The following is a 20,216-nucleotide window of genomic DNA, read 5'->3' as shown; positions in this document are numbered from 1 at the left end:
CAGTGGAATGAATCACTAGAATTTATTAATTTTTTTTAAACCTGTTCACTGCAGAAGAAATGTGATACTAAAACAGGCTTCAGTCCCTACGTTTTGTGAACAAAGACAGAAATTTTTCTCCAAATTCTTCTTAATCATTACCTAGTAATTACTGCCATAAAAAACACACACACGAGCGTGGACGATAGATTATGTTTGTAACTATCTCAGGTCTGCTGCCACACAAAGATCCGCTTCAGCACAGCAATAAATTTTACGCTACATACAATGTTAAATGGCTCAGTTGTTGTAAAACGATTTAAGTGACTCTGCACATGCTTAGAAAAGATCATAATTACCTATATAGTTACAAACGCATCTCATACTTACAGCTAAAGCCAAGCTCAGAATGGCTGCCGCATAATCCAGACTGTGGACTACTTTGTATGTTGATGTACTGTAGATTTTCACATGCCTGCAAATTTAAGTTCTAAGATATTATAATTGTATAAATAGATAATTCTCATTTTAGAAGATGGTTATGTTTTGGACTGTCTTTCCGGATGCCCTGGAAAAGGGGATGGTGTGAAGGTGCGTTGGACTCTGCCCAGCTACATGCCTGATGATGATCACCACGGCGAGAGGAAGTTCAGGTCAAGACTTATCGAAACCAAGTGGCATACTTCTCACCTGAACACAGAGCAGGTGAGCTGTTCTTGTTTGTGTTAGACCTCCAGGCAGTCTGATTAAAAATAAATCTGGACAGAGTAATTCTTCTCAAGAGAAAGAAGGAACAGCAGAGAGTAAAGTGCTGATTTTATCTGTTTACTTCCAAACAAAATGCAGAAAGTAAGGCGACAAGATAGAAGCTGTGGAAATTTAAAGGACCTGGAAATATTTATCCTGTTGAGGCCACAGAAAAAACATATCTGAGTGAGTCATACAGCTGGAGGTGTTTCCAGAATTCTCGGAAGACTGTAGAGAAGACATTTTAATGGTCACTAAACATTGCGACTCAGCACAAGAGGCAGAAGTGAGTATGTTGGAAGCTGGGAATAACTTTGGACTGTTCCTATAAAGACTGCACTTACACAGAAAGGAAAGAATTATCCATGGGATTAGTGTGTTGTAATGCTAATAAGGGATGTCTTTGCAATAATTTAGGGTTATAGTGGAGTTAGGATTAGGGTTAGAGTTTGGCAACATAACGTCTAGTCAATGTTGAATTTAATTTGCTACAGTAAAGTCTTACACCTTAATCTTGTGGGTTCCTTTTGGTTCGTCACTGTGAATTCAGATAATTTAAATCATTGGTTTCTACCAGGATTGCAACTACTTAGTAAGAGATAGCATTAAAACCACTTTCATAATATGCTTAAAATGCTAACAGAAACTCTTCAATTACAAAATCAAAGACTTTTAAAGCATCAGAGGAGGACACCTGGTCCACTACAACTGCACGTTACGAGAGTTATCCAATGTCTTTTATGTTTTTAAAATATTTGTCCATTCCACTTTAAAAGCTATTATGTGTTTCTGTTTCTACCACCATAAACCTGCCAAGTATTCCATACAATTATCTTAAATTATACCTTCTAATTGCTTACTAATGTAAACAGCTCATCTTACTTAGCACATTAGAACTTTCCAATTTTAAATAATTTGATATGCAAACTATCAGGATGTAAACCAGCTTAGCTTTACATAGATTGCATTGGAAATTTCTATTAATGAACACAACTTTAAACAAGCTAAAACAAATAGCTATTTTAAAAGAAAAGCAAAAACCACATCATGCACATGCAGATGCTATTTCAATTCCGCTGAATTAACAAAGAGCTTCCTACCTATCAAGAGAGCCTGAGAGGAGCCTCTGTCCTGAGCTACTTAGACATAAGCAGGTGACGGTCTTGTGGTGGTTTCGTAATGAAACCAGCAGCTGTCCTCCTTTCAGCATATCCCAGACTTTAACATACCGCCCACCTTCATAAAAAGAAAATGCAGTCAATTAGGTGGACAAGTTAACAAACACATACTTACACACTCATGAAATGGTTGATGTCATGTAAAAGTTAAACCCCAACCTTTGATCAAAAAGTTATTCATTTTTCATTCTCCTTGTGCATAATTCAACCTCCAGCATTTGGCAAAAATAAAATCCAAACTCTTTGTATTTACCACCCACTTCCCACTTAGCGTGGTGGTCAAATTCATCCTGATGCAAACCCAATTGATAGAATCTTAGAACAACATACTGAAAGCAATTGGTCAGCTTCTCAGGTCTGCATATCTCAACATGTCAAGACTACCATCTCACAGATCCGTGCTACTTTTGGGGGGTGGTGATAAGAGAGGTGGGGATGATGGGAACGGTCACGAATATGTCAAATCAGTGATCGTGAAACAATGGAAGAGGGTGGATTTCAAACTCTCCATAATGTTGTGTAAAAGTTGACCCTTCAATTTCACAGTAAAAACTTTCATCTTTGAAACTGAAGCTTTACACAGGTATATAAAGGTATATAAAAGTCATAGTTATCAAGACAGCAGACAAGTTTCATTACAAATGATGATGACTGATAACTAGATTTCATAAAGGAATATAGAAAAACAATTCACAAGGCACATTAACATTGATACTCAAAATGTCAGTCACTGCATCAATGCTTTTGCAGTTATAGAAAAACTTACAAAAGAAACAAAAACATGTTTTGGGCTGTGAAGACTGGAAGTATGCTAACAAGTATTGGTCTACTCTCCAGGTTATATGGCATCTTAAAGGTATCTGACACAATATATGAATCTACTGACAATGGAGACCATGCATGAAGGGAAAAAGATGTGAATGACAGTCAACTTGATGAAAACTAGTAGGCTACCTTAGCTAGCTCCTTCATGTTTGTCACACAGCTAATTTAAAAATATCAATAATTTAGGACACTAATTTTTCTAAACAACAAAAGTATACTGACCTGCTGATATAAGAAGTCCACCTGATGGAAAAAGCAACACACTCTCTACTGGCTGTCCATGTTCCATAGTTATTACACTTTTATCCATTCGGGCATCAAACACCTTCACCGTGTGATCATACGAACCTATGAATAAGAAGAATATTAGAGATCGTTGGGAGAGCAGAGTACAAAAAAGGCACCATATGAACAATATTAATACATACATTGAAGCAGCCTATGTCCAAATGTAACAAGACCTGGACAACTCTCAGGCTTGGCCTAATATTTGACAAGTAGTAATCGTGCCACAGAACAATATCTATTTCCAGTAAGAGGAAACCTAACCATCACCCCTTCAGATTCAATGGCATTACCATAGCTAATCCTCAACCAAGAATATCCTGGGGATTACCATTGACAAGAAATTGAACTAGGATATCCATAAAATACTGTGCATGTAAAGCAGGTTGAGTTTAGGAATCCTGAAGTGAGTAATCCACTGACTCCTCAAAGTCTGTTCACCACCTTCAAAGCAGAAGTCAGTAATATGTGATGGAATACTCTCCATTTGCCTGGATGAGCGTAGCTCCATCAATGCCCAAGAAGCTCAACACCATCCAGGACAAAGCAATGACTTGATTGACATCCAAGTAACTCCCTCTACCACCAATACACAGTGGCAGTAGTGTGCACTATCTAAATACTGCAATAATTCACTAAGGATCATTAGATAATACTTTCCAAAACCAGTGTTTCTACCACCTAGACAAATGAGACAGACACAGGGACACCAATACCTGCATGCTCTTCTCTAAGGAGCACATAACATCCTGATTTAGCAATATATCATTACCCCTTCACTGTCACAGAGTCAAAATCCTGGAACTCTCACTCCATAGCTCTGTGAATATCCTACTAAACGACTGCAGCATTTTGAAAAGGCAGTACACCAATAACTTCTCAATGGCAATTAGACATAGGTAATAAATGCTGATCTAGCCAGTGACATTCAACTCCAATTTTTTTTTAAATCCCAACTGAGAGAATAATGATCAGTGAATAGATTTTGCTCTACTTCAACATATTTAAGTAATCATAGGAGCAACTACAGCACAAAGAGCAGAAGCATAAAATTACATTGCACTTACAAACAGCCAAACACTGAAAAACTGGCTGGAATCTATTAGCATCCAAGAAGTAGGGCATACTGAGTGAAGAATTGATGTTGAGTTGTTTCAGTAGAAGTAGAATCAAAGGAACATTGTTACTGAACATATTTACTTGCACGCTCTTGTTCCAATAGTAATTACATACCTGTAACAAAGAGATCTGCATTCAAATTGCTGGTACAACCACATCGTATATAATCAGTATGTTCTTTAAAGCAGTGAAGTTCTGTTGTGCTTGGAATGTCCCAAAGCCGGACTGAATAATCATCTGATCCAGACATCAAATGATATTTGTCAGAGGTGAATGCAGTGACTTGAACTGCTCTGAAAAATAGATTTTATTGAGACTCAATTGATCTTTTGTGCCTACAAATTTTATAAGAATAAACAAATCTATTCTGGATTTTTATCATAGAATCACGGCTCTCTTCAAATTTCCTGTCATTCTATTTGATGAAAAGTCATAATTGTTTCTCAGAAATGCTGCCTGACCTGCTGGCTACTCCCCATGTTTTGCTTTTTTGCAGATTGTTAGCATCCAAGTTATTTTGCTTTTGCCGCTCTAATTTTAACCTCGGTTTAGAACTTCTTGAGGTTTTTCTCACGATAAAGGAAGACGCAGAAGGGATCAATTCTGATTGCTGTAAAGGTGGTGGCAAACGCTATAAGCCAAATCATCTTCATTTTACAAGATTTTTCAAAACTAAACCTTCTATGATCCAGTGATTTTCATAACTAAATATTTTAATCGTCCATTAGGTCTGACCAGTTTTAGAGCCCATGCTGGAACCATCATTTCCTGGGCTTAGACGCATAAATCCCAGGTGAAAGCTGGAACACAAATTAACTAATCTTCACTGGGACAAACAAAATTTGGAACTCAAGTGTAAACAGGATTTCTACTCTAGGCAAAATATTGTTTTACAAATTTCTTCCAAAGTGAAGTCTTTCATACAGAGAAACAGAAACTTTGTGAACATCAAAAATTTGCATGTTCATACATAACTGTACTTAGTCACACAAATTATTTTCTCTTCGATTTTAAGTTTTCGCAAACAACTTACTTAGTGTGGCCACTGTATTGTCTAAGGGCTGCTCGGCCAGCAACATCAAAGAGGCGAACAATACCATCCTCACTGCCTGCAGCAAGCAGCCTTCCATCACTTCTGTATGTACCGCAATATGCTGTGTCTTTAAATCGGGAAAACGTTTTTAAGGGTTCTTGAGAATATCGACCATATATGTTGATCTAAATCAAAAACATGTCGGCATTATGAAACCATTCATCAGGTCCTTTGTTGCAGCAGCTGATTTAAATAATGTGCGAGAAAGGTATCGAGTCATACATTGAATTAGATTACATTGATTTAGATTACTTACAGTGTGGAAACAGGCCCTTCAGCCCAACAAGTCCACACCGACCCGCCGAAGCGCAACCCACCCATACCCCTACATTTACCCCTTACCTAACACTACGGGCAATTTAGCATGGCCAATTCACCTGACCTGCACATCTTTGGACTGTGGGAGGAAACCGGAGCACCCGGAGGAAACCCACACAGACACGGGGAGAATGTGCAAACTCCACACAGTCAGTCGCCTGAGGCGGGAATTGAATCCAGGTCTCTGGCGCTGTGAGGCAGCAGTGCTAACCACTGTGCCACCTTGCCACCCACTGGAGTTTCTGCCCAGTATTGTGGTATACAAATTAGTGGGTGTCTTTTCTAAAAACCCTAATTTAGCACCAGCTGATGCTACACTAGAATTGTATGCAATACTGAGAAGACATCAAGAATTATAACACTGACACAATCTGGTCATATTACAGCATCCATCACGTCCTCTAATGTAATCAATTCAATTTCCCAAAAACCAGGAGGCTGAAGGGTATACTGTGATGCAAAGTGTGAGATTTGCACTTATGTTAATATCACTTCTTTTACAATTTGCATTTTGAGTTAGTGGCATGTGAGTTTGGATCTATGTGAATGAAGGGGTTTAACGATTAACTTGCCCATACTTCTAGAGCCATTTTTTAAAATCAGTGTAAAAAAGTGAGTCCTTCGAGTGATAATTGGAATTTGTTTACATCAGGGAATGTTTTACAAGGGGACAGCATAAACACTGAAGAGTAGAAGCCTGCTTTCAGTGAGAAGGATCAGGAATTGATTGTTTTTCTTAAGTGAAAACAGAGCTGGAAAGCTTTGGATTTCAGTTTGCAGAAATCTTGATTCAAGTTAGACGTATGTATGGAATTACGGGTCTAATGATGACGGTGGAATCATTGCCAAAAAAAACGAAATAGTTCACTAATGTCATTTAGGGGAGGAAACTGGTCTGGCCTCTATGTGACTCCAGACCCACAGCAATATGGTTGACACTTAATTGTCCTCTGGGCGATAAATGCTGGACCAACAGGTGACACCCACATCCCACAAGTGAACTAAAACAAAATAAACCAGGGCTGATTACAGAATCATACAAATCCCTACAGTACAGATTGAGCCCATTCAGCCCATCAAGTTTGCACAGTTGCACAGAAACCCACAGTTTCTCCTAGAGAAAGGAGTTAGTTCAGACAAGTGTAAAGTAGTTTATCTCAGGTTTTAGCTTGAATATTCCAGACCAGAGATGCTTGGTTAGAACACTTAAAAGTGCTTTTTAAAACTGCAAAAAATCTAATTTCGGTTGTGTAACTAATCAAGGAAGAGACCAACAAATTCTCAAGACCACGAACTAAAAGAAAGTTATGTCAAACCGTGGATTTAACAGAATTATCTCTGGTGTTAGAGTTCTTTAAAATATGACGTTGGGATACGTCAGATTGTATTTTGACTATATGTTTCAAAAACTTTTAAACTGTGCCTTATGTAAATATCGCAGAACAGTGGCACTGTGGTCAATGCTGCTGCCTCACAGTTTGGGTTCAATTCCAGCCTTGGGTGACTGTGTGGAGTTTGCATATTCTCCATGTGTCTACATTGGTTTCTGCCAGGTTTCCTTCCACACTCCAAAGATGTGCAGGTTAGGTTGAGACTGGCCTTCTAAATTGCCCCATTAGTGTCCAGGGATGTGCAGGTTAGGTCGATTAGCCATAGCTTAAGGGGTTGGGTCTGGATAGGATGCTCTTCAGAGGGTTGGTGCAAACTTGATGGGCTGAATGGGCTCAATCTGTATTGAAGGGATTTGTATGATTCTGTAATCAGCCCTGGTTTATTTTGTTTTAGTTCACTTGTGGGATGTGGGTGTCACCTGTTGGTCCAGCATTTATCACCCAGAGGACAATTAAGTGTCAACTATATTGCTGTGGGTCTGGAGTCACAGAGGCCAGACAAGTTTCCTCCCCTAAATGACATTAGTGAACTATTTCGGTTTATTTGACAATGATTCCATCGTCATCATTAGACCTGTATTTCCATATTTTTATTAAGTTCAAATTCTAACAACTGCATGGCTGGATTTGAACCCCTTTCCCCCAGATGATTCCCTGGGTCCATGGATTATTAGCCTCATGATAATATCATTAGGCCACTTATTCTATCTTATTTTCTTTTGCATAATAAATTTCTATTTTATTGTAAAACCTAATTACACGCTTGTATTTCAGTGAAAGCCCACCTCACTAAATAAAAAAAAACTATCAAGTCATATTTCAGTCTGAGATCTAACTTGTCCAATATATAAGATAGGGCTATACATAAGATAGGGCTATTCAATTGACGAGTATGACTTCAGGTCACTGGTAGCTTTTTCATTTCCAATTCAAAAAGGTATGGGTTCAAACCCATTCCAAAGAGTTGTGCACATAATCCACAAAGACACTGTTGAACATTGAGAGGTTGCTATATCATGCAAGATACCATCTTTTGAAAATTGCCATGAGATCTTATATTAAGACATCTGGCATTCTGCACTCTTATAGATGTTTACCCCTCATTTTATTCTTAACTAAATAAAGGTTAAATATCCACATCTCATGTGTGTTTTTGGGTCCTTGCTACTTACAAATTGTGGGCGGCACGGTGGCACAGTGGTTAGCACTGCTGCCTCACAGCGCCTGAGTCCCGGGTTCAATTCCCGCCTCAGGCGACTGACTGTGTGGAGTTTGCACGTTCTCCCCGTGTCTGCGTGGGTTTCCTCCGGGTGCTCCGGTTTCCTCCCACAGTCCAAAAGATGTGCAGGGTCAGGTGAATTGGCCATGCTAAATTGCCCGTAGTGTTAGGTAAGGGGTAAATGTAAGGGTATGGGTGGGTTTCGCTTCGGCGGGTCGGTGTGGACTTGTTGGGCCGAAGGGCCTGTTTCCACACTGTAATCTAATCTAAAAAAAAAATTGATTACTTGTTCTCTTTTCTGCATGTGACTACTTTCTAGAATTACTTAATTGGCTGCAAAGCATTTTAAGATATCTTGAGGTCATAGAAGATAATTGAAAAGATAAACTTGCTTTCTGAAAAAAGGTATTTGACCTGTCATAAACTCTACACAACTCATTCAAACTTTCTATGAAAACTGTATGAAACGTCTTTCAAATCCTGAAGTACCACCCACAAGATGTTAAGATAATGCAACAATTCTGACCAATTATATTCCACAAAGATTCCACCAATGCAGAAAGCATTCAGTCCTTAAACATTTCCTAATTGCTGCCTTTATAAGCTTCAATTTAATTGAACAAGTTTGTACATCTATGTTGCCTTTTTTTAAAATAAAAACTATTTCTGACCCTTCAAACACAGAAATTGAAGGACAATAATTTCTAAAGTGAAATGCCCTACCCAAGTGTAAGTATGCCTTTCATAATAGAACACTTAAGTAGAATGGTAAATAAGCAAATATTGCTTCAGATTTGAATACCTCTGGAAAATTACAGAAAGAGATCATCACCATCGTATGTCAGTGAAAAAACTACTTTTAAGAGTAGTTAATCAAATCAAGTTTCTTTTTTTCTTACACAAATGTGCTCACCCTTGTAGAAGCAGTTACTGCATAATTGTAGGGAGCAATTGGAGAAAAATTTATGTTCGTCACAGCACCAAACTCTTTTATTTGAACAGGGCTCTGAAACAAAGATAACATTAAGCTGTTATTGCCATTTCCAACAGATATACAGTTTCAAATGTTAGTGATGTTGCATAAGTGTAGGCCAGTTCAAAATTCAGTGACATAAACAATGTTTTTAACGTAACACCCAGTTACTATATGGTAAATGAACATGTGATTTCACCAGAACTCAACCAATATTTTACATTAGAGTCCAAAGCTCAGAATTAACTGGAACTCGTGATTCTGGTGATATTTACGAATGCCCCAGCAGACATTCAGTTGTAGCTGAAAGCACTGCCATCATTATAAGTATAATAATGGCATTGTGGGAAATCAAATAGGCTTAAATAGAGTCAAACTTTACAAAATCTATGAATGTGAACAATTAAACTGGGGTTTACATCGGTGTGTCTCAGGGACCAGGACACAAAGATGGAAATTAATAATACGAAAGTAGAAAACAAAAGTGGAAGGCAAGGGAAGAAAGGCTAACTGCAAATAGGATTGAAGGACAAACAAAGCTATGTAAAAATGTCAAAAAGACAGGTCTAAAGTACCTATATCTGAATGCATGGTGCATTTGCACTGAAGTAAATGGATTACCAGCACAGATAATTGTAAATGGGTAAATCCAAGGGTATTTAATTTTTACAAAGAACAGGAAAAAAGGAAAAGGAGGTGGAATGTCATGGTCAGTGAAAGATTAGTGCAAGAGTGAGAAGGAAAAATATCGATGTGGAATCAGTCTGGGCAAAGCTTCGATACAATTAGTAAAAAAAAATTAGTGAGTGTTATCGGTCTCCAAACAGCAGTAGTAAGGTAGGGAATGGTATTAAACAGGAAGAAATGCATGCAACAATGGTGTTAAAGTAATCATCGGTAACTTTAATCTACATTTGCACAGGGCAAACCACATTACCAATAATGTGGATGAATTCCTGATGCATGTAAAAGATTTCTTTTAGACCAGTACATTGAGTAACTAACTAGACAGACTAACCTAGATTTGATTTTGTGCAATAACAAGCTGTTAATTAATAACCTTGTTTAGCGGTCCATTCAGAAAAGAAGTGACCATAATACAAGTAGAATCTTGTGATAGTCCAATATGAAACTAAGATCCCATATCTAAACAAAGGTAACCAAGAAGGTATGAGGGGGGGTGTTGGTTACAATAGATGGAGTAAGGTTGAGAGTGGTGAGGAAGGTGCAAGGAGTCTTCAAGGTGATTTAGAAAAGTTGAATGAGTGGGCAGATGGCAGTTGCAATATAATAATAAAAACTGTGGATGCTGGAGACCCAAAATAAAAACAGAAATTGCTAGAGAAACTTAGCAGATCTTGTAGCATCTATAGGAAGAAAGCACAGCACATGTTCTGAAGAATCATCAGACTCAAAATGTTAACTCTGCTTTCTTCCCACAAATGCTGCCAAAGCTGCTGAGTTTCTCCAGAAATGTCTGTTTTTGGTGCAGTTACAGTATGATGCAGATAAGAGTGAAGATGTCCATTCCAGGAGTTAATACAAAATCGAACAGTGTGAGTTAATGGTGACAGATTGGAAAATGCGGATGTACAAAGGGAACTTGGTGCTCTTGTACCAATCACTGAAAATAAGTGTGGGTGCAGCAAGCAGTTATGCAGCCTACAAGGAAGGCATATTGGTCTTCAAGGCCAGAGGTTTTGAGTACAGGTGCAAGAAAGTCTCACAGCAGCTGTATAGGACCTTGTTGAGACCACATCTGAAGTAATCTTTGCACTTTTGGCCTTCTTACTTCAGGAGATATATTGGCCATAGAGGGAGTATGGAGAAGGCTCACTAGATTGTTTCCTAAGATGGCAGATTTGTCATCTGAGGAGAAGTTGGACCAACTGGGCCTGTACTTACAGGAGATTAGAAGAACAAGAGGGCATCACATTAATACACAAAATTCTGACAGATTGGATGCAGGCTCTTCAGATAAACAATGGGACATTTCAGGCAGAGATGAGAAGGAATTTCTTCACTGAGAGATTGGTGAACCTGTGAACCTCTACCACTGAAAGCTGTGGAAACAAAGTCACCGAACACATTTAATGAAGAAATAAATAGATTTATAGAGGCTAAAAATATCAAGGTGTATCAAGGACAGCACAGACGTATGTCATTGCAGTACTGGATCAGCCATGATCACATTGAATGGTGAATCAGGCTCAATGGATAAAATGGCCTTCTCTGTCTCCTTCTTCTATTCGCACCAGCAAATAAAGAGTATAATAGAACATACATAGATTCTGTTCTTTGAACAAAGATCATCCTTTCTCATCTTACCTTATAATTTTTCCAGTATAATGTGTCCTGTGTGACCTTGTTGCCAAGTTTTGGATAGGTCTGAATAACGGTTGGTTTGTAAGACAACATTGTCTTTCTTTTTTTATTCTAGCAGAAGTCACAGCCTTCTCTCGAGCACTGGGAAAAACAAAAAATTCTAATACAAGTTAGGTAGTGCCCAGTACTGCTTTTGTACCAGGTGACTTAAATCGTCTTTTTGTAAGTTTGTTTCAAGTACCACCATACAAAACTAAACATTTGCAATAAAGCCAACATGCTGACCAACTATCTGACTTCTGTCATCTTCAGATTGTCGATATAGTTTGGAGGTCTACAATACAGTCATGAATATGAATGATTTGGTACACTTTTCAGCAATATTTAATGCTAGTTTCAGGGCATTTCATTCACTAAGAGTTTGGTCTAATGTGTACAACTGGAATTTCTACAAAAGCTCAAGTACCTGCATCAAACAGTTCATTAGGGAAGAGAACAACTACTATTTAAGAATGATCAAAAAAAAAGGAGTTAAATTTGAAAAGAATGAGCCTCTTATTTATTTGGTCATTTTCATACTAATATTAGTTTTGCTGTCAGCCTTCCTTGCTTCTTCTCTAGCTTTCTTAAAATCTCGATTAGTGTATCTCTAAATGTTATTTGCTAATCTGTTTTTGCTTCTCCCTTTTAAATTTCCCTTTCAATTGTTGCTGGGATAAGATCTTCAGGTTTTTGTTTCCAATGTCCATACTTAGTTACATTTTGCTCTTCAATTGTATTTAGCAACCATTTTGGTTTCTAATTGTTACTCTTGGTCTATTAATTTCTGTACATTTTCCACCATATCTACTGATATAATAAACAATTCTGTTTTACTATAGCATGTTTAAATATAAAGTCATGATGAGCAGCATTATCAAAGGGAAAGTTCAAGAAATGTTTTTGAGGCTATAAAAAGAGAAGAAGAAGAGAGAAGGGATTTTAGAGTCATAGAGATGTACAGCATGGAAACAGACCCTTCGGTCCAACTTGTCCATGCTGACCAGATGTCCCAATCCAATCTAGTCCCATTTGCCAGCACCTGGCCCATATCCCTCTAAACCCTTCCTATTCATATACCCAACCAGATGCCTTTTAAATGTTGCAATTGTACCAGCCTCCCCCACTTCCTCTGGCAGCTCATTCCATACACATACCACGCTGAGTGAAAAGGTTGCCTCTTAGGTCTCTTTTTTATCTTTCTCCTCTCACCCTAATGCGTTCCATTCCTATCAATATAAATTTCTTTATAAAACAGTAGCTCTTTTTCAGTTTCACTAAATTAGTTACACTGTTGATAGGTCCTGAGACCCTGTGTCTGTCTTTAGTGGTTTCAGCATAAATACAAAACCAAAACAGATAAATATAATAAGGAGAAATAAGGAGAAGTTTCTTTACTCAGAATGTGGAGACCTATATCATAAGAAGTGATTGAAGCAGCAGTTTCAATGTTTTCAAAAGAAAATTATGTTAACCATATTAAAGATAAAGCAATTGAAAGAAGTGCTGAAAGGTTGAGATGATGTCGATAGAATGGGAACAGATTAGGAATAGTACAATCACTAGCCTAGTTTGGTCAAATTAATAATTTTTTTAAATGGCTGTACTGCAGGCAAGTGGGACTAGTATAGGCAGTTGTCTTATTTTGACAGTACACACTCGTTCGGAAGAAGGCCATCTTCTGTACCTATATTGTTTCTAATCAACCTGTTCAGAGATGTTATTACAAAACTCTGGAGCAAGTAGAACTTGTATCCTAACCTCCCAATCTAGGTGCAAGAACACTACCACTGTACCACAAGAGGGCCTCTTCTGGACTATTCTGATTCTATCTGTTTCTACTAACTAGTTTTAATCACCTGTTCCCTGTAATGTATATTCAAACTCTCCATTCCTCTTTATATTCCCTTTCAAAGGTGTTCATACAAACCCAGTTTTAGGATACCATTTCTTAAGTCTGTTCCATTAGGACTCATGCTCTTCTTATTATCTTTTTATCTTTCTCCCCCTGTATAGAATACCTCTTAGAACTTTTGGCATCAAAAATGATATTTGGTTGCAAGTTGCAGGTGCTACAAATCATCATTTATCAGTGTTATACCATATCTATCATGCAGCTGCACACTGATGTAACCAGAATGTCTCTGCAGCCTCTTGCTATTCTCCCCATAGTGCATTATCATTAGCAAACTAAGACATATCACTTTCAGTCAATTCGTCAGTCATTAATATAGCTGATCGCACTGATCCTTGTGGAACTTTATTAGTCACAGCCTATTAATTTGGAAACACCCCATTATCCTCACTCTCTAAGTTAACCAATCCTCTGTCCACTGCGAACACATTACTATTCATAATGAATTAAAGCTAAATATTGGTAAAGGCACTGGGAAAAAAATCTTTTGTCCTTTATTCAAAATAGTGTATTAAGACCTTTACATGCACTTATAGAGTCAGAGATGTACAGCACAGAAACAGACCCTTCGATCCAACCCGTCCATGCCGACCAGATATCCCAACCCAATCTAGCCCCACCTGCCAGCACCCGGCCCATATCCCTCCAAACCTTTCCTATTCATATACCCATCCAAATGCCTCTTAAATGTTGCAATTGTACCAGCGACCACCACATCCTCTGGCAGCTCATTTCATACACGTACCACCCTCTGCGTGAAAATGTTGCTCCTCAGGTCTCTTTTATATCTTTCCCCTCTCACCCTCAACCTATGCCCTCTAGTTCTGGACTCCCCGACCCCAGGGAAAAGACTTTGCCTATTTATCCTATCCATGCCCCTCATAATTTTGTAAACCTCTATAAGGTCACCCCTCAGCCTCCGACGCTCCAGGGAAAACAGCCCCAGCCTGTTCAGCCTCTCCCTGTAGCTCAGATCCTCCAATCCTGGCAACATCCTTGTAAATCTTTTCTGAACCCTTTCAAATTTCACAACATCTTACTGATAGGAAGAAGACCAGAACTGCACACAATATTCCAACAGTGGCCTAAGTATCACCATAGATCCACAGTGGATCTGCAGCTGTCTGCCTCCGTGGTAAGAGTGATGGCCACTGAGCCCAAGATTGCATTTTCTTGAGTGAATTCATCAACAGTCTACTGATGTTACCAAGCAGTTATCTATCCCAAATAAACAAAGTGTCTGCTCCCAGATTATGTTAATGCTGTTATGATGAAGAATAAAACACTACACCAAGGTAGGGGCATGGAAATATTGGAAAGAATGGTTCTGGTGATGAAGTGTTTTGATTTTATACGCAGGTTGAAGCAGTTCAAGTTATTTTCCTCAGAGATTAATATAAATAGACTAGTCAGATAGGCTGAAAAGTGCTGAGTGGAGCTTAATCCTTAAATGTGAGAGATAGACTAACAAGGCAAGGAAGTACACGATGAATGATAGGACCCTAAGTAGTACAGTATCAGAGGAATGTTGGTGCACATGTCCATAGATCCTTCAAGATAGCAGCACAGGTAGAGGAAGTGGTTACAAAGGCAAATAAGATACTTGCCTTTATTAGTCAAAGCAAGATATCTATTAAAGGCACCACCACCACCACCTTTGCAATTCCATTGTGGGTCTACCTACAGCACATGAACTGCAGTTCAAGACAGCAGTTCACCACTTTCATGAGGACAAATAGGGACAAGACAAATAAATGCTGATCAGCTCGCGATGCCTAGATCCCATGAGAGAATTAAGAAAACAGGGTAAGGAGATTCTGATAGAACTATATATAATGTTAGCTGAGCTACAGCTGGAGTATTGAATGCAATTACAATTGCCATAGTGTACAAATAAAATGATTGCACTTGAGGGTATGCAGAAAATAATTACTTTTAAAATTTGCTCATGGGATGTGAACATCACTGACTGGGCCAGCATTTATGGTCCATTCCTAGTTACCTTTCATACACGGTGGTGAGTTGCTTTCTTGAACTGCTATAGTCCACGTGCTGTGGATAGATCCACAATGCCATTAGGAAGGGAATTCCAGGGTTTTGGCCCAACAAAATTGAAGGAACAGCAATACATTTCCAAGTCTGGACAGTGGGTGATTTGGAGGGGAACTTGCAGTGATTCTGTTACCGTGTATTTGCTGCCTTTGTCCTCCTAGGTTATAGAGTTTGTTGTTGAAAATGTGTTGCTGGAAAAGCGCAGCAGGTCAGGCAGCATCCAGGGAACAGGAGAATCGACGTTTCGGGCATAAGCCCTATGCCCGAAACGTCGATTCTCCTGTACCCTGGATGCTGCCTGACCTGCTGCGCTTTTCCAGCAACACATTTTCAACTCTGATCTCCAGCATCTGCAGACCTCACTTTCTCCTTATAGAGTTTGTTGGTTTGGAAAGTGTCATCATAGCAGCATTGGTCTCTTACTTGTAGATGATATACACTGCAGCTACTGAACATGGGTGGTGGAGAAAGTGATGTTTATGGATGTGGTGCCAATCAAATGGGCTACTTTGTCCTGGATGGTGTTGTGGGGAATTCAGTGGTGGTAGGACCATTCAATATCAAAGGGTGATGGTTACATTGTCTCTTTTTGGAGGTATTCATTGCCTGGCATTAGTCTGGCACAAATGATACTCAACACATATCAGCCTAAGCTGAATATCCTCCAGGTCTTGCTGAATTTGGAGATGGACTGCTTCAGTTTCTCAGGAGTCCCGGATAGTGCTGAACATTGGTGAAGTTTGCCAATTATAGTACAATGGGAAGGTCAGCGAAGAAGCATCTGAAGATGGTCAGGTCTCAAGCACTAGCATCAGAACCCTCGAAGAATATCCTGGAACAGAGATGGCTGACCTCCAACAACTGAAACTACCTTCCTTTATTCTAAGTACAACTACAACCAGCGGAAGGATTCTTCCCCCCACGCCAATTCCCAGTGACTTCAGTTTTGCTTCAGCTCGTTGATGTCATGCTCAGTCACTTCAAGGTCACTGTCACTTCTGGAATACAGTTCGTTTGTCCGTGTTTGAACCAAGACTATAATGACATCAGGAGCTAAGTAGCATCATCGAGCAGGTTATTGCTGAGTAACTGCTGCGTGATCATCACTTTACTGATGATTGTAAGGTATACAATTGTGCACAATAAGGGAACAGGTGTTGCTTCTGCAAAAGCTTACATTATAAAATTAGGCTGCGTATGCCAACACTAAACAGTGAGAAGTGAAAACAGGTAGAATTATCTATGACTAATAGGGTAGAGTGACCGTGTAGCAGGATGTACCAGTAACAGGAGAATAGTGTGCCAGTCGCAGGACAGATGTGGCCAACGGATGGAATTTAGTTTGGCAGGATGATCGCAAGAAGACAGCAAACTATGCCAGGATAGTCACATATAAGGAATGAGATAAATAAGAGTAAGGGGCGACAGACTTAAGAGTAATGGGAGAAGTAAACAGAGGCGGAGAGAAGCTAGACAAAGGTGGAGTAAAGCTAGAGCTTGTGATAGGCTATGCGCTACAACAAAAGTAACCAATGGGGTGAAAGGGGAGGACCGAGAGACACAGCTGAACAGCATAAATCAGAATGTAACCCTCAGGTCTGGATGCTTACTCGTTAGGCACCAGTTCTTGCAAGTACGTATCAATAAAATTTGCTGCTTCAGAATTTGACTCGGACTGAAATTTATTAATACGTGAGTTTTATTTCTCACAATTTGGGGGCTCATCTGGGATGTCCATCATCACCAACAGAGGTGGGCACCGTGTTTTAGAACGGTCCCGTGTTCCTCGGCGGTGGGTTCCCCCTTCTGGTTGACTGATTGAGATCCAATGAGAGTCTATCTGAACCAGGCAAAAGTAAGTAGGCACAGGGAGCCAGGCAACTCCGTGCATGGACCAAGGTAGGAAAAGTGATTTTTAAGTATTGCCTTGGTGGCTGGGATTGAGTTCTAGTTGTTAATAAGTGTCTAACGAAGGAACTCAATATGGACTGTGCCGAGGGTAAAGTATAAGCCTCTGGGGAAAAAAAATGGAAATGAAGGCGGGGTCCCTGACAACATACCTCCAGAAAGTCCGTTGGGCAGGATGTTGTGGAATTGGAAAAATAATACTTGCACAAGGGGAAAAGATAGCAAAAAGATGATTAAATATTGTTACTTCGTATGGCCTAAGGAATCCATTCTTCGTCCCGCCGTCTTCTGGCCAAAGTACGGGTTGGACCAAGACTGTGTTTGTAAATATTTGAATTTATATGTCAACAGAAAACAGTCTTTCAGTCAGGAGGGATCAGATTATGCTTAGTGTTGGAAGGGCTACTGACGGTACACTTTGTAACTAAATCATGGCCAGACATCCAAAAATAAAATTCAGAAAATAGATGGGTGAAGTGAGAAATCACTTGAGGAATTATTAAGAGAGGCATAGAAAATGTTTGTAAAGAGAGAGGATAAGAAGCAAAAACAGAAGGCAAAAATGATGGTAGCCATGGTTGATGAAGTAGTCAAGAAAAGAATCAAATCAGTGACTAGCAACCGGAGTGGAGGTGACAGCACGTAGAATATAGAGGAAGGGGTAGAGGACGAGGAGGACCTTTCGTAGGGTCCAGTCAACAGGGACAAAGAGAGGTGGAGACCCCAACAAGCAGGGTGTTACATCCAGAAAAAAAAATTCAAAAGATAGAGGGGTGGAGTAAGAAGCCTCGAGAGTTGTTGTTGTGGGTAGCTCAAAAGGTGACTGTGAGATATAGTGTGTGTGTGTGTATGTGTGAGAGAGTGAGTGAGAGAGAGAGAGAGAGAGAGAAAAGAGCTGTACAGCTGATAGAAACTTTAACCCTTTGTGATTCGGTTTGAATGCACATTTGTTTGTTGGTGATTGAATATTTGTGTTTGGTTCCCTGGAGCTTGAGATCCGGGACTGTTTTGAATCTGATTTCTATTATGAAAATTTAACATGATTTCTTTTAAGGTTAAGGATTTTATTATGAAATAATTATGAAATAAAATGATTATGAAATAAAATGTTAACTCCTGTTCTTTTTACAGGTCATGACTGCCTTACTATCAGTTTCTAACTAATCTCTTTTATCATTACATAAAAGCGATTTCAAATCAGCTTAATACGGAGGAAAACAACATGATAACCTTTTTTTGTGTTTCAGACTCATTTGTTTTCACTTAATTTTAAGCCGTAGCTTTATTCAGAAAGTTCCCTCCCTCAATGACAGTTGAAGTTTCAGTTCAACATTAGATTGTAATAAATCAATCCTATGGTTAATATCTGTGACCTTGGATTCAGCCATTATTCATGCATTAGAAGTTTTTTTAACTTGAATAGCCAAATCCTTTTAAGACAGCTCTGGTTATTTCGCAACCTATAGCATTGTAATTGAGCAATGACTGGTCAGGACTACTTAAGAAAACTAATTTTGGATTTAAATTAAGGGACTAAAACCGGGTAATAATAGTGGATTTCAAAGTTGGGAACTGTATGCATTTTACATTTTAAATATTAAATACTGAATAAATGAATTTATAATATATAAATATATATTTACAAGTAAGATTCCAAAATGTATAGTTAGGAATAGGCTTTAAAGTTAGACAAACAAATTGATAAATTGGTATTTGAAGCTATAGGGAGCAAGAAATATTGCAATATTTCTTTAAAAAAAATCAAGGTCTAAACAAAACATTGGGTGATGAAGAATGGCCATTAGGTGGCCCTAAAGCTGTTCAATTGGTTAAATCGGCTCAGCAATTGATCTGGCAACGTAACATGGGAGCAGGAACGAAAGAGTTAATTGGACTATGGCAACAGTTTTGTGATGAGAGGCAATAAGAATCAGTTTTGCGCTCATGACAAGATACTGCCACCAAATTGGGGATTGAATTAACTGCAAATGGTGCTATGGAATCTGTTGAGGTTTTTAAAAATGAATGTGCTCGAGCAAAACAATTACAGAAACAGAATGAGAAGTCACAAGTGACTGGTAAACAAACAGAACTGCGCAATTAGTTTCTAAAACGTTTTAGTCATTTGTTGCATTTCCACCCTGAATTACAGATTTATATATATAATTAATAATTAATATTTATAATAAATCAATTGTATTAGCCTGACTCAATATTAATTGGCAGAATTGCTTCACACTCTCTCAGTGACCTGTCATATTGATTCATAGCTAATTTAAAATATGACAGCATTAATTCATTGTTAATTAAAGAATGGAAAGCTACATTACTGGCCGGAGTGTGTGCAGGCAGTGGCAGTAACAGCCTTATTGGTAGAAGAAAGTTGGAAACTTACTTTTGGGGGAGCCTTAATAGTCAGCACCCCACATCAGGTACGGACCATATTAAATAAGGGCGGTGGCTTACGGATTCTAAAATCCGAAGCAATTCTAATAGAGCGGGATGACCTAACACTGATCATAGACATTTGTCTGAATCCAGCTAACTTTCTCTGGAAAGGGGAGGATGAAGCTCCCTCAAACCCAGAACATTGACATTATAAAATATCAGACTAAAGTAAGAATGGACCTTAGAGATATCCCTCTACATGCAGGGGCCAGACTGTTCATTGATGGGTCCTCCAGACTGATTGAAGGTAAAAGACACAATGGATATGCAGTAATGAATGGAATAGAGGGGGAGTGTTATTGAGGCTAGTTGACTACCCAATGATTGGTCAGCAGAGACTTGCAAACTTTATGCACTAGGAAGGGCCCTTAAGACCTTGGAAGGCAAAGAAGGAACTGTTTA

At 38.9% G+C, this 20,216-nt stretch overlaps 1 protein-coding gene across 1 annotated transcript in view; it reads right to left on the bottom strand.

Moving 5' to 3' along the window:
- utp15 (UTP15 small subunit processome component) overlaps positions 1-20,216 on the bottom strand; it is a 33,988-nt gene that overhangs the window by 8,960 nt on the left and 4,812 nt on the right. Inside the window, exons 2-8 of the mRNA XM_043707587.2 lie at positions 11,456-11,593; positions 9,068-9,160; positions 5,167-5,351; positions 4,248-4,426; positions 2,952-3,077; positions 1,827-1,962; positions 370-454 (exon numbers count right to left, since the gene is read on the bottom strand). Of these exons, the coding sequence (XP_043563522.1) occupies positions 370-454; positions 1,827-1,962; positions 2,952-3,077; positions 4,248-4,426; positions 5,167-5,351; positions 9,068-9,160; positions 11,456-11,545 (894 nt within the window). The 5' untranslated portion in view covers positions 11,546-11,593. The remainder of the gene's footprint in view (positions 1-369; positions 455-1,826; positions 1,963-2,951; positions 3,078-4,247; positions 4,427-5,166; positions 5,352-9,067; positions 9,161-11,455; positions 11,594-20,216) is intronic.

Source organism: Chiloscyllium plagiosum, unplaced genomic scaffold, assembly GCF_037043375.1.
Source record: "Chiloscyllium plagiosum isolate Xiang-an unplaced genomic scaffold, Cpla_swu_hap1 HiC_scaffold_2, whole genome shotgun sequence".
NCBI lineage: Eukaryota > Metazoa > Chordata > Chondrichthyes > Orectolobiformes > Hemiscylliidae > Chiloscyllium > Chiloscyllium plagiosum.
Note: the sequence above shows the minus strand (reverse complement) of the source record. Positions and strands in the feature narration are given on the sequence as shown.